Genomic DNA, 13,509 nt, shown 5'->3' on the forward strand with positions numbered 1-13,509 from the left:
AAAGTCTGGATTTTGAATCAATATCTTTTTAATTATATTTTTTTATTTACCTTATTGCCTAAACATATGCCTAATATTTTTAATTTGAATAAATTAAAAAAAATAAAGTGTTTTTTGTTTGAACCTAAAAAGCAAAGCTCTTACCTGATTATTAGGAAACGTCCCGTCTTTATCAATAGCGTTGACTTGCGTGACCTTGGTACCGATGGGTTCACCTTCAAGTACAGTTTCTTGCTCCCTCTCTGTGAACAGCGGGATCTCGTCGTTGACATCTTCCAGCATTATGTACACCGTCGCTTCAGACGCCAATTGTTGTGCTCCGTTGTTCTGTTATTATATGTATGTTAGTGTTTACAATTTTTAAAAGGAACATAGATTTAGGTAATTTTTACATGCGCAAAATAAAAAAAATATAAGCAGCCTTATAACATATATTTTGGTATTTGAGATACATGTAAATATTTTTTTTGTCTTTAGTATTCTGCTTGAGATTTCGCCTGCCTGGGTTGACATAATTATAGCTATTTCGTTATTTTCATTTTCATTTTCATAACAAATCTTTAATATTCTCAGCTTTCCACAAATAAAATATATAACCATGTATAAATATTCTTATGGATCACATTATCTTTGGTTTTATTTTACTACTAAAAACCGCAAATCAATTGTAACGCGGTGCGTAGATTCAATATTTTAGGCATACATAGGAAGATTGGAAGTAATTTTGTTTTTTACGATATATATAGTAAAGAATATATATACTCACGGTAGTTATAAACACAATTTTATAAAGATATTGAAAAGACAAGGCGTTATATAATAATTACCACATAAAGTGTTGCAGTTAGTCTTAAGAGCCTGACAATAAAAGGACAATAAATATTTATTACGATGGTATGTAACAACATATGTACAACATACATACTATACATATTATGTATGTTATATAGTACTTTCAGTCGTGAGAACTCAGCCGTAAGTAGACATGTATATGTAAATGACTCGTTCAAGCCGTAATATCGATAAAAGGGCATCGTAAATCTCACCTCCACACGAATGGTCAGATTGTATTCTTTAATACTTTCGTAGTCTAGGGGGTGGTTTACTTTTATATCCGCCCAAGTAAAACCATTATCCGCCCTTTGTTGTAAATAAAATGTATGGAATTTGTTCGTCTGAGCCGTCGATCCGGGCATCAGCCTGTAGAAAACGGTCGGGTTGTTCTCAATACCCGAGCTGAAAAATTCAACAAACAATATACATTTCTGTAACAATGAACGTTCGCTAAACATCTACTTTCACAAAACGACATTGATTATGAAATGCGTAAATTAAAAAAGTAAATACTAAGAGGGGTGAACAAAAATTCTAAATGTATATAATAATTGTCAAAAATTAATTCAATTTGATTTTTTCATTGACACTACAAGATTCTTAAAATGATATAAAAAATGAAGAAATCATAAAACATTACTCTATTTTTAACAATGTGAAAGTAATCATTATCATAAATAATATAATAAGGAACACATAAAATTTACTAAATCTATTCATACATTCTTTATTAATGAATTAGAAACATATTTAACATTAAAAATAAATAACTCTCAATCGCTTCGAGGAGCAAAAGAAAAGAACACTACTTTAGAATATATGAATAGAGTGAGTATAAATAATTAATAGTCTTAGATAGTGTGATGTGTTTAGTATAAAATGCTAAGCTTTTATAAGCATAGCTAAGTCATTAGGTTAATAAAGTGATGTTAGTACTGTTTTCTCTTTTCGTGTTCTTGTGAGTTTGAAATGTGTGATTTAGGACGAACAGATAGACCATAGACGTGTGAACCATCAACCAAATTTAATGCAATATTACAATAACTTTAGGTGCCCTTTTTATTATAGTGATGCACATACAATATTATCATTCTCTCTTTAGTGACTCAGGACAAATTAAAATCGTAAAATTAACGAATTAAATCTTTTTCAAGAACTTCTTAAATTTTATATTTATTCATAATCTAAAAATGTCGCGTTAACTGTATTCTTATTTCTTACAATGCGCCATCTTGTGGTGAATTCCATTACGAACTTACTAATAACACAGCTTTTCAAAATTATTTTAACGCCATCTATTGAGGGAAAACAGTGGCGCCATCTAAATTTAATGTTGGTATTATTATACGTAACGGGTAAGCCCCAGGAATAAGGGAAATCAATTTTATCAGAAAAGACACGACGCCCGATTTAATAATAAGAAGAAATTAACTGACACAAACATAACTTGATATAGAAAACATTGTAGACTGAAAGTTTCAGTCAAGTCAAGTGTATCAATATGAACAGACATACTTTCCCATGCCTTGAACATTTTACCTATTTACTCAAAAATCAAATGCTTTTTTCAATTTTAGTTATGAAAAAATTATACTCCAATGAGCTTCCTGTCTTATTTTAGATATATCTTAAAGATTTATTTAAATGTTCATATCCCGATAGGTACTTTACATTTATTAATACTTTAAGTTTAATTTTGTGTTATTTTTTCTTATTTGTCTCGTGAATTTATAAAAAATGGAAATATCCTTATCAACGTTTCTCACAAAACAATACTTGGATTTCAAGCACTAGAAAATGAAATTAAAAAGAATTGCCTAAGAAACTACGATTGTTATAATACCATGCGTACACATAACGCCAAAGACGTGGTATACTATAATAGTCATATTATCGACTTTGGAAACTTTGAAGACGACAAAAATGCACGAGTACCAGATAAATACCTACATGCACAATTTAATGGATACAGAGTTTGTTCACCAATATAATACCTACCATTCCTCGTATTTTAATGTTTACTCAAAAATATTTATTGTTTAGAATATTGCTTAGAATATTATTATTTAAGAAAAGAATTATGTTTCACAAACTAACATAAATATTTTTGAGCCTGTGATCCCATTCCACGGAAGCAGTGAGCCCTCTAATGCACGCATGTGAATTTCAAAAAGATCACGTGTTCGTGACGATGCGGTTGCAGTTCACGGACAAAACATAACATCGTACCGAAACCACCAAGTGAGAGGCAAATAATAACGATGATAGAGGACGCTCGCGGCGCTCGTTTCCGCACAATGCTCACCCATATTGTCAACATCGAATACGCCGATTCTACATTTATTTCTCTAAGGTACGTGCATACAAATATAATTTTATGGACAAGCAGAACTGGTAAGAATGGTAAATAGACGAGACGAGTTCGGTGGTGACAAGAGAGGCGGCAACACACGTGCAGGGGGCTGCGTGCGGTGCCCGTGCCGAACAGTTACAGACGCACCTTGCTTTAACTGACACCACTTTGGCACCAACGGGCAAATTCTCTCGAATGTAGATGGGGCCGTACACCGTGTGGTCCCACACGGGGGGATTGTTCGCGCGATCCACTACGTCTATCTGGACTTCCACGGTTCTGGACAAGGGCGGGAAGCCCTTGTCTTGAGCCATAGCCTCCAACTTGTACGTTTCTCGCTATCGAAAGATCGATGGAAACAGACAAAACCACGTCGTTAGTAGTGTTAAGAAGGGCGGCGGGCGGGTGCCCGCTGCCGTATACCAACCTGGCTTTCACACTGGTCACTACGGTACCCACTGTGACATTCTCTTTGATGTGAACGGGGCCATACGTGGTCATGTCCCAGATGGGGGGCTTATTGTTCCTGTCTACCACGTCTAACTCAACGTCCACGTCTGCGGAGGAGGGCGGGGCGCCTCTGTCTGAAGCGCGCACGCGCAGGCGGTACCTGTCCCGCTACAGATACACGGGTCAGAGGTCAGCGGGGACAAACAAAACATAACATAACTCAAATATAAACATATAATTGTCGCTAATAAATAATTGAAAAAAAAATAAATCGAATAGATCGCTCCCAGATATTATCTGTTTACTATTAAATCATAGAATAAGCCGACCATTCGTCACGCTCGCATCCACTAAGCCAAACTAAAATGATAGAAGGAAATACTGCGAGTTAATTACTAATACTTCAGATTCACTCACGACGTCCGCTTCCACGCTAGCTTCATTCGTGCTAGCTTACTCACTTCGCTCGTCGTAGCCGACGTTATAGGGTGCAAGAAAAGAAATTGGAAATAATACGTTCATGTATTATACATTTCCGGTCTGTACATTAGGGAAAAGACAAACTGTACATTATTTATACTTTTTACAATAAAATTAACTAAACTAATTTTTAAAAAAATAAAGTAAAGTAACAAAAAAGCAGGCAAATGCATGCAGCTCTGCATACAAGACATGGCGGAAAGGTCAGGTTGTCATAAGAAGGTTTAGTGACCTCGTAACGACTACTAAAAACGACACTCATTGTAATGAATATATTACAAACGATGGACGTTACGGTATACTGTACAAATTGGGTTTGAGAACGTAGCCCCTTTCACAGAAGGAATAATGTCACAACTGGCCAGATGGCCAAATTGCCGAGTGGGCAATCTGACCATCTCAGTTATAAACTAACATTTTACAAATTTACATAAAGTAGTTGTACCCTGTAAAAAATTTATTATTATGATGATTATTCTAGTAATATGATATCATGTAGCATGAGTAGTCGTCTCGACGGGCGGTGTGGGGCGGGCTCGAACCGCCCCGTAGAGTCGCTCCGCAAAATAATATCAGAGATTAGTAACAAAACATGTACATACATATAATACTGATAGGTATGTAAAAGCGTAAGCTTCCCAAATCAACCGATTAAATTACAATAAAATAAATTTCAAAAACTAGTCATGTGCGAAATATACAGAAGTGCGGTTACGGAAACTGTACATGTTTTAGAACTAAACATAGGTATCAACAGTGAAATATTTACAGCGGTATTACTTCATAAGTATCATACACAAGTTTGTTCTTATTCAAGATAGTCAATGCAAGATGGTGCTGCGGAAATAAATCTTAATGAAGATTTAGTGCTGAGCCGGCGCTGGCGGCAACTGAAAGTAATCGTGCTGAAGAAGAACAAGCGCCGGCGCCGCCCCACCCCTCCCCTCCCCTCTCCCCGTGCCCCGGCTCGCCCCCGCGCCCCTCGCCCCGCGCCGCGCCTGATGGACAACTACTCCTCACAGGGCGGCAGGATTACCCCTCCACAGCAATATACAGCGGCCAATTTAGAACTATTTACAGTTAACAAACTTAAAGTAGGTGCCAATTGAATCCTAGGGCCTGTAGGTAGCATTCATCCATCAAACTTTATAGTAAAGTTGATCTCTTTCATGCATCCATCTCGGCACAAATTCTCGCGCGATATAGGATTAAAAGCATACTTACGTCTAGTGGTTTCTTTAAAACGATCCATCCGGATTCCGGTTGGATCTCAAAGTAATCAATATCCCCAGGATTATAAGGGGCGCTTAAAGTATAAACTATAGCTCCATTATTGTCAGCATCCTCATCGGATGCCGACACTCTGAGTATATTCGTGCCTATACTGGCATCTTGTTTAACGTTTTCCACGTATTTCTGCAAGATATCACGACAATCTTTAAAAGAATGCGTTTTGATGTATGGCATGCTTAAAACAACATGCAAATAATATAAAAACATCTACGCTACTATTTACAAAGATACTTACTTGTCTGTCAAATAATGGAGGGTTATCATTAACATCAGTTATCTCAACTGTAAACGAACAAACACCTTCCAGTGAAGGTTCTCCCTGATCTGTGGCTTTTACCGTCACCGATACAAATTTTCCATCGTCACCTTCTCTGTCGAAAACCTTATTCGTTGAAACTTCTCCTGTTTCCTCGTCGACAGTAAATTTAGTGCCCTTTTGATTTGGTTGTTGTACAATAGAATACTTAACCTGACCGTTGACACCTTTGTCCTCGTCTGTCGCGTGTACTTTTATGACTGGACTGCCATTAGGAGCGCCCTCTTCTACTTTTGGAAAATATGTTGGACAGTCTTTGAATATGGGTTTATTATCGTTTACGTCAGTTATAAAAACGACGACCACAGCCGTAGATGTATGTATCGTAGCATCACCGTTAACGCAGCAGGCGCCGTCGTCCATAGCGGTAACGTTCAACTCATACTTGTCTCTGTCCAGTGATATTGCTTTATTATGTAATCGAATGACGCCAGTAATTTCTTCTATAACAAATTGTCCAGAACTAGTGCCGCCGCCTACGAACCCAAAACGAACATTGTCACCATCTTTATCCGATGCCACCACGGTTGTAACGAGAGTATTTGGTCCTGCGTTTTCATCGACGTTAGGCGTGTACACTTGCTGCGAAAATTTGGGTTCTTCGTCGTTTTTGTTCTTAGTATACACCCTTACAGTTGCGGTCCCTGTTTTGGCAGGCTCTCCCTTGTCCTTAGCTGTGACGACAAATTCATAATACGCGTTATTGTTGTCAGCGTCGAGTTGCTTGTTATTTGTAATGATGCCTTTAGAGTCCACGCTGAAATGGTCATCTGAAAATAACAAGAAGTTATTTAAGCAAATTAAATATAATAGTTATTGGTAAACACTTATATAATCGTTCATTGCCATTAAATATGAATCCGATTATTACTGGTATGTCTGTACTATATCATATAAACATTTAAAGCAGTCTCTAAAGTGCACGTGGTAATGGCATCAGTATTCGACACTTTAAGGAAGTGGCATAGTTTAATCACACATATTAAAAGGATGCTCACATTTGAAATAATAATTATGAGAAAATATATTGAAATACATTTTAAGCAACAATAGCCTATATAATTATTAGCGACCTAAAATATGTTTGCATTCCATAGTGCATTTGAGTGTATTTGAGTGTATTTGAAAAAAAAAACAGTGGGACATAATGTGTGGGCGCCGAATACAATTTATCTTTTAATTACATAAAAATGAAAATAGTTCCATTGTATTTATTCCTCATTATAAATGACTTGTTTAACCTGTACTTATTTTCTTAGTCTTTGGCATTCGTCTAGAGTATATATGTATATAGTTGTCCAGAGTATAGTTTCGTCTTTAAAAATAATCGTTAAGGATAAATAGATTGATTAGTTCTTTAATTATGGATTGATAAATAGAAAAATATATTTTAGAGGTACCAAGTAATTGACAAAAATTAGCTAGCGTCGAATAGTTTAAACTATGTAAATTTTATTTGTTCTATAGAATTATTTATAATTTAAATTTTTATAAGTACAGAAAACATTTTTTTAGCATAAGTAGTAAAATTTTTGTAAAATGAAATTTTAATGACAGTTTACAGATTCACAATAGTTATATTTTTAACCAACTTTAAAGTATGAATTACCTGAGACTAAATATTCAATTTCGGCGTTTTTTCCAGAGTCGGCGTCCATAGCCTTCACTTTAAGGATGCTGGTGCCGAGCGGGATGTCTTCATCTACGTTGTGCGCTTGATAGTCGGGAAGCTCGAATTTGGGTGCGTTGTCGTTGACGTCCGTCACGCGAATTGTAAGCTGGAATTAAATTATAGAAATGTTAAGCATCACAAACAGTTTTAAATAATAGCTAACTTACAATTTAATATAGACCGTCTACTGTAAAACTGTTAACAGTTAACGTCATAGAATCAGCAAATAAATATGTTTCAAATAATTATAATATATACGATTTAAATCGCTTTCGTAAAGGAAACAAGTTTACCGCAAATCGATATAGACTGTTTTTAATTTGTTTATTCTTAGAAAACTGTTTTGTCATTTCAAAGAGAATTCAATAAGATACCAATATTAAAAAAATGAAGCAAGTAAAAATTGGATGTTCCGGTTCCGAGGATGTTAATCCCATCTAACTAACCAAATAGTCAATAAATGTTTCTTAACACGTTACAGAACGAACGTGTCGTTTCGTCAGCGTTGCCAGGTTTTACCTCGAGTTTTTAGACGTTTTAATTAAAAATGCGAAAATTCTACTTAAAATGCGCCTTAAGCGCGAAAATTTAGTATGCGGGAGAAGAAAAAGAATTAAATTTTCATCAATCATGTGGATTTTGAATTGTTGTTAGTTATTATATCATAGTTATATTATCAATATAAAATTAAGTTTCAATAATGAAACTTAAATAAAAAGGTCTATAAAGACCAGCACATAATATAACATTAATTACTATTAACAATTAGGTTAAGTACATAACAGTTATAACATACCGCGAACATCATTTCTACACCTATTCATGGGCATATTCAAGAATACATATGAAATTGTATATATAAATTTATATAATAAGTTATACACATGGGACAAGTATAAAAACATATATTATCTACCTCTACAGATGTGGAAAATCCCCCGGAGTCCTCAGTGGCGGTGACTACCAACGAATACACGTGGGGCTGTCGTAAATCTTCAAAATCCAGTTCTTTTGCCAGCTTCACGATCCCTGACGTGGGGCCGATATTGAACGTGCCTGCGCCTTGTCCTTGTGCTTTCAAAGTGTATCGAATTTCTCGATCGGCGAACGATTTCGCTTTCACCGAAATGATACTGAAATATGAAAAGAAATTTGTTTTATATATTATAATAGGTAATACATCTATATAACTGAATGGATAAAAGATAAAGGCATAATTATAAGTCGATTATTCAATAAATAAATGTAAAATATGTAATTTCTTTGAAGTTGTATATTGTCTACAGTTAGTGTATTCCAGTGTTACATCGTACCTTAGAGGTAGGTATCATGTGACACTGTAAAATGAAAGAACGATCTTCTCTGATTTATTATAATACAAATACAAAATATTTTTGTCGATAAAGCGAAACACGTCGAAAACAATGGTGGAGACTAGTAATAAAATTTCTAAAAGTAAAGGCAAATGAATATATATAAATTGGTGTCGCCTACTTTTTATTTGAAACGAACTAAATTGTTAGACGCGTCATGCATGGCATGTAATTTGCAGAATAAATTTACGAGGTCGTCAACTGAACTGCACATAACATTTGATACATCTCATAATTCAGGTCAGAATAGCAAATACGTATGTTCCTCTAAATATATTAAGGTGCTTTGAGAATCATCTGAATGGACATTAAACATTTACTTCAGAAATTTACGGTTATGGCAATCCTCTATCTATCTTACTTGAAAATTGTAGGTACGTATGTATAATTAAATATATTTTGTTTAAAGGTAAATTTTGTGTTTTTAAATTAAATTCCAACGTCAATAACCGTTAAGGTATCGAATTACAAAAAGATAGTTTTTCCTAACCTAAGTCCGTTGAGACTGTAGTGGCGCACAATGTCGGCGGACAATGGGGGACAGTGTTTCCCTCTGCTTACCCTGCTATATGAAAGATAGAGCATGAAGCTAAAAAACATACATTCTAACATGTACTTACTCAGAATCTTTCTTTTGATTTTCCGCGATCTCTGCTTCATAACTCGGCAAATAAAACTGAGGCGCTCGTTTTCCACCGACGATACTTAATCTTTCTTCAGGAGTCGATTGAAAACGTCTTTCGTCTACGCGGCCGCTCTGAAATTTAATTCATATTGCATTAATAAATTTCAAGAAAAAAAATACATTTTCGTAACAGGAATAAACAAATGACAATCTGAGTCTCTCTACACATTTCGTTTTATTATTTTCAACAAAAACTTTTACTTAATTTATTAATTACCTGATCTTCGGCCTTGACATACAACACATATTCCATGTCGAGTTGAAAAGGATCAGTGCCTCGTGTTCGGACCACACCAGAGCGCTCGTCCACCTCGAACCTTCCACCTGTCCTGTCCCTTACTATGAAGTAATGGATGTTGTGGTCAGTGTCAGGGTCTCTGGCTTGCAGTGTGAAAACAGGCGTATTGGGAGCGGCGTTAAGTTGCACAACCGTCTGCATTGGCAGTGGTCGATTGATGAAGTATGGTGGCTCGTCGTTCACGTCTTTCACGTGGATGATTACTCGTTGGTTGTCCGTATCTGTAATATTGAAGTCAGTTTTAACGTATCACCTAAAAAATTAATTACTTGCATACAATATTTAATAACTTTTATTTAACGATAATAATACTATATGACATTAAAAGAATATAAAGTAATGCATGCTTGAACCATGACTCATAGACATCCTTTTAAGATATAACGTAACGCAAGGGGCATTATGTTTTTCATTACACGCAAATAAAGCATTCGTTTATAATTTAATAGAAGCTTAGCGAAGGCTACATTTATAATATGAAAAAAAATCTAAAATTTCTTAGACACGCGGAAAAAAATCAAAATTCGATTATAATGTCTACTCAAATAAAAGAAATAAGAAAATTATCGTCCCCTTTCCCCCTATTAAATTGCCTTGCAATAAAAACGATAGAGCCACATTGAGTAAGTATGTGGAACTACCCATTTTGCGTTATCGTCAGTGATGCCCGCCCTCGTATGTCCTACTTCGTAATTAAACTCTTACTTCGCTTCAACTTTCCTCAGAGAATCATTCACACCGCCTGCGGTGAAATCCCATTAAAATGCTACGCCTTATTGTAGGATATATGCCTGTGCTAGATTCATTATGTCGTATGAAATTTTGCAGTATCGAATTTAGATCAGTTTTCCAATATCATGATGTCTCGGGCCCCAGTAAGTAGATCTCATTAAGTAAGATCCATTATCGATAACGCCATCAGTGAAATGCGATAAGTAGGCTTAAAAATAATGAAATTAAATGGTTTGTCTTGAAGATGTATAAAAAAGGATATAATTTCAATTCGGTATATACAAAAGGTAATAATATACTTACATTTGAGAGCCACTGTCGGGTAAGCATGAAAAAACAGAATAGAATTTTGTTTAGTACTTTGAAGCGGTATAAAAATATATAATAAATAATAGTTTAAAATTAATATAGGACGGAGAAATTGCCAAAACATTAATAACTAACATGCTTGATGTATATAATACGAATGTATCAGTATCCACCCATTAGTTAACAAGTCACAAACAAGACTGTTTTTGCACTAGTCGTATATTATATGTGGTATCCCTCATCCAATGGGATTTACTTATAACCGTAATAAATCCAACGTTCGCTGTAATCTTATTCTCCAACTTCAGATTCGGCTTATTTTGCACGCAACTGAATACAAGGAACTTACTATGATTTCTTTTTTTAACTTCACGCTGTTTTCGGCTAGGTAGGAAGAGGGAACCTAGTTTTAAGAAACTCCGTTCCCCACTTTCTGCCGAATTCTGGAAGCATTGCGTGTTGAGTGGCAGACCTCAACGCCGCGCTTTGCCTCGACACCAGAGCGAAGAAATGGATTATAAACGTAAATAAATATTTCACTTCCTCGAGTGGGGATCAAACCCACAACCGTCGCGTTACAGTCACACCCTTGTGCCGCTGCGCCACAGTGACCTCAAAATGAAGCAGTTTTTTTTTTAAATTAATACGTAAGTAGCTTTGAAAATATGTTTAAACAGGAATATTATTTTTAAATAATCATTGGTGTTTTAACTGTTATTAAATATTACGTGCTATTTAAGTACAATAATTCTAGTACTAGGTATAGTCGGAAGAAATTAATTATTCATAATGCTCGATCGATATGTTAAATAACTTTAAGTACTCGGCAACAAAAACATGGTAATAGGTTATACATCAAAGCTCGTTCGTTCTCTGTTTATAGAAAACCCAAAACTTCAATATTCGTTGGTAAACTAAATGTTTATATTTTACGTTAGTGCTATAGTATACTAATTAGTTGTTCTTTTAGAATAGTAGGTAGTAAGATAAATTTTAAGTAAATTTTTCATAAATAAACGAGTAGATATATAAGCGTATAAGATATGCACATGCCATTATCTTGTATAACCGTACTTATAGATCACCTTATCTTTTTTCAATTTCATAACAAAAAATTAAATTCCACGTTGACTTCCCGCTAGTAAAAACACTCATATTTTCTATTCCACCAAAGCAGACCCTGCCCTCATATGTTGGAGCCCCGCCAAACTCATTGATAGTATCTGGAGTAGCAAAGATAAAAACTATTTTCTACGTAAAGATCTCGTGGGAAGTACCGACTAAATCATAATAGCCGGCAAAACAGGGCCATTACCATAAATCAATAAGCTAATGGATATCGACGTTGTTATACACCTGATAAATTAAACAATACGATAAAATATACAAAACTATTTATCGGATGTTTTTAATTTCTTCGTTGTGCAATCGAAACGAAAACGTTTTAAAATTATTTTTTATTTTCATTATTTTTAACTAAAATGTGTATATTTGAAATAATTTTTGCAATTTTTTTAGTTATCTTTTATGTAATAGATGTATCTATGTAAGCAAACGTATACAATGTAATTATATTACGTTACTACCTAACGCTTGTCGGAATTCGAAATTTAAAAATACGAGATACGAACTAATAAAAAGCGTACTTTTTATTTTACAAAATATATTTAGACTATGCACCGGTTTATTAAACAATTAAACATAATTATTTGTTCTAATAAATAGAGTTATTGAATGAATAGGAAGCCTTATAAATTTTCAATGGCTATCCGAGTCAATTAATACAATTAACTATATCACATATCAGGATATAAAAGCTTTCACCTTTAAAAGGATTCCAACTATGCTACGGGAGTGCTGTCTATGTAATTATACAATGTAACTTTGTACGAGACGAGCGGATTTAGCAATACTAATTGAATTTTGATTCTTTGCTATTCTAAAGAGACTTACTAGGATTGTAAAATACGGCAAGTTTTAATATCGCCCTGAGATGAGGGGTGGGAGTCAGGGAGTACTCCCTCTTGCCACCGTCTCATTCCTATGGAATCGCCTAGTCAGTTCCGTTGTTCTGCGCATGCGTACACTAGCAGCCGCGTGCTTTCCTCGTGGCTTACGCGACGGCCATGACGAATAAATTTGAACTTACATTCGTAGAGATTGCTACGAATTATTTTACGTAGCACACATTGTTTTTAAATATTTTCATGTTTTTTATAAAGTAACAATCATCATCCAGTCATAACACTAGGTATGTATATCATCAATAATATTTACAATAATGATGTATAATATAATTGTCGCTATCTAATATAAAAAATGCGCTATATTATAGTTAAAATATTAAAACTTCGTAACTTTAAGCGTAGAAAATATTCCATATTGTAGCACGTTGAATATGATTCAAGCTACACTATATGCTCGTATGCCGTTATACAATGATGCAGAGAAACTTTGATAAGTTGGACTTTGCGAGTGTAATGTACGGGTACAGTGTTAACCAGACGGTCGTTTAGGTGGAATTTACAATTGAATTAAGTTCTGGAACTGCTTGCTGCCATAATGAGTTGGTATATAAAATGTTAATTAGTCGCTGTCTTTGCTTAACCTTTAACTTTCTTATATTTTAATTAGATCAATCTTGCCATGTAAAGAATATATTATCATGTATTGTCTTACTCCTTTTTTGGAGCAATAAGGAAATTTAATAGATG

General features: G+C 34.7%; 1 protein-coding gene across 7 annotated transcripts in view; it reads right to left on the minus strand.

Annotated features, from left to right (window-relative positions):
- CadN (neural cadherin) overlaps positions 1–13,509 on the minus strand; it is a 240,619-nt gene that overhangs the window by 197,602 nt on the left and 29,508 nt on the right. For 3 of the 7 annotated variants that reach the window (XM_085184976.1, XM_085184943.1, XM_085184959.1), the window contains exons 3-12: positions 10,790–10,801; positions 9,674–9,975; positions 9,392–9,528; positions 8,315–8,531; positions 7,336–7,504; positions 5,646–6,496; positions 5,342–5,533; positions 3,615–3,805; positions 1,047–1,236; positions 145–327 (exon numbers count right to left, since the gene is read on the minus strand). In XM_085184976.1, the coding sequence (XP_085041102.1) occupies positions 145–327; positions 1,047–1,236; positions 3,615–3,805; positions 5,342–5,533; positions 5,646–6,496; positions 7,336–7,504; positions 8,315–8,531; positions 9,392–9,528; positions 9,674–9,975; positions 10,790–10,801 (2,444 nt within the window). Of the gene's footprint in view, positions 1–144; positions 328–1,046; positions 1,237–3,334; positions 3,526–3,614; positions 3,806–5,341; positions 5,534–5,645; positions 6,497–7,335; positions 7,505–8,314; positions 8,532–9,391; positions 9,529–9,673; positions 9,976–10,789; positions 10,802–13,509 lie in introns of all 7 variants that reach the window. The other 4 variants (XM_085184951.1, XM_085184967.1, XM_085184994.1 and 1 more) reach the window with 3 other exon arrangements.

This window comes from Heliconius melpomene, chromosome 1 (genome assembly GCF_056956725.1).
Source record: "Heliconius melpomene rosina isolate 202511_hmr_F chromosome 1, ASM5695672v1, whole genome shotgun sequence".
NCBI lineage: Eukaryota > Metazoa > Arthropoda > Insecta > Lepidoptera > Nymphalidae > Heliconius > Heliconius melpomene.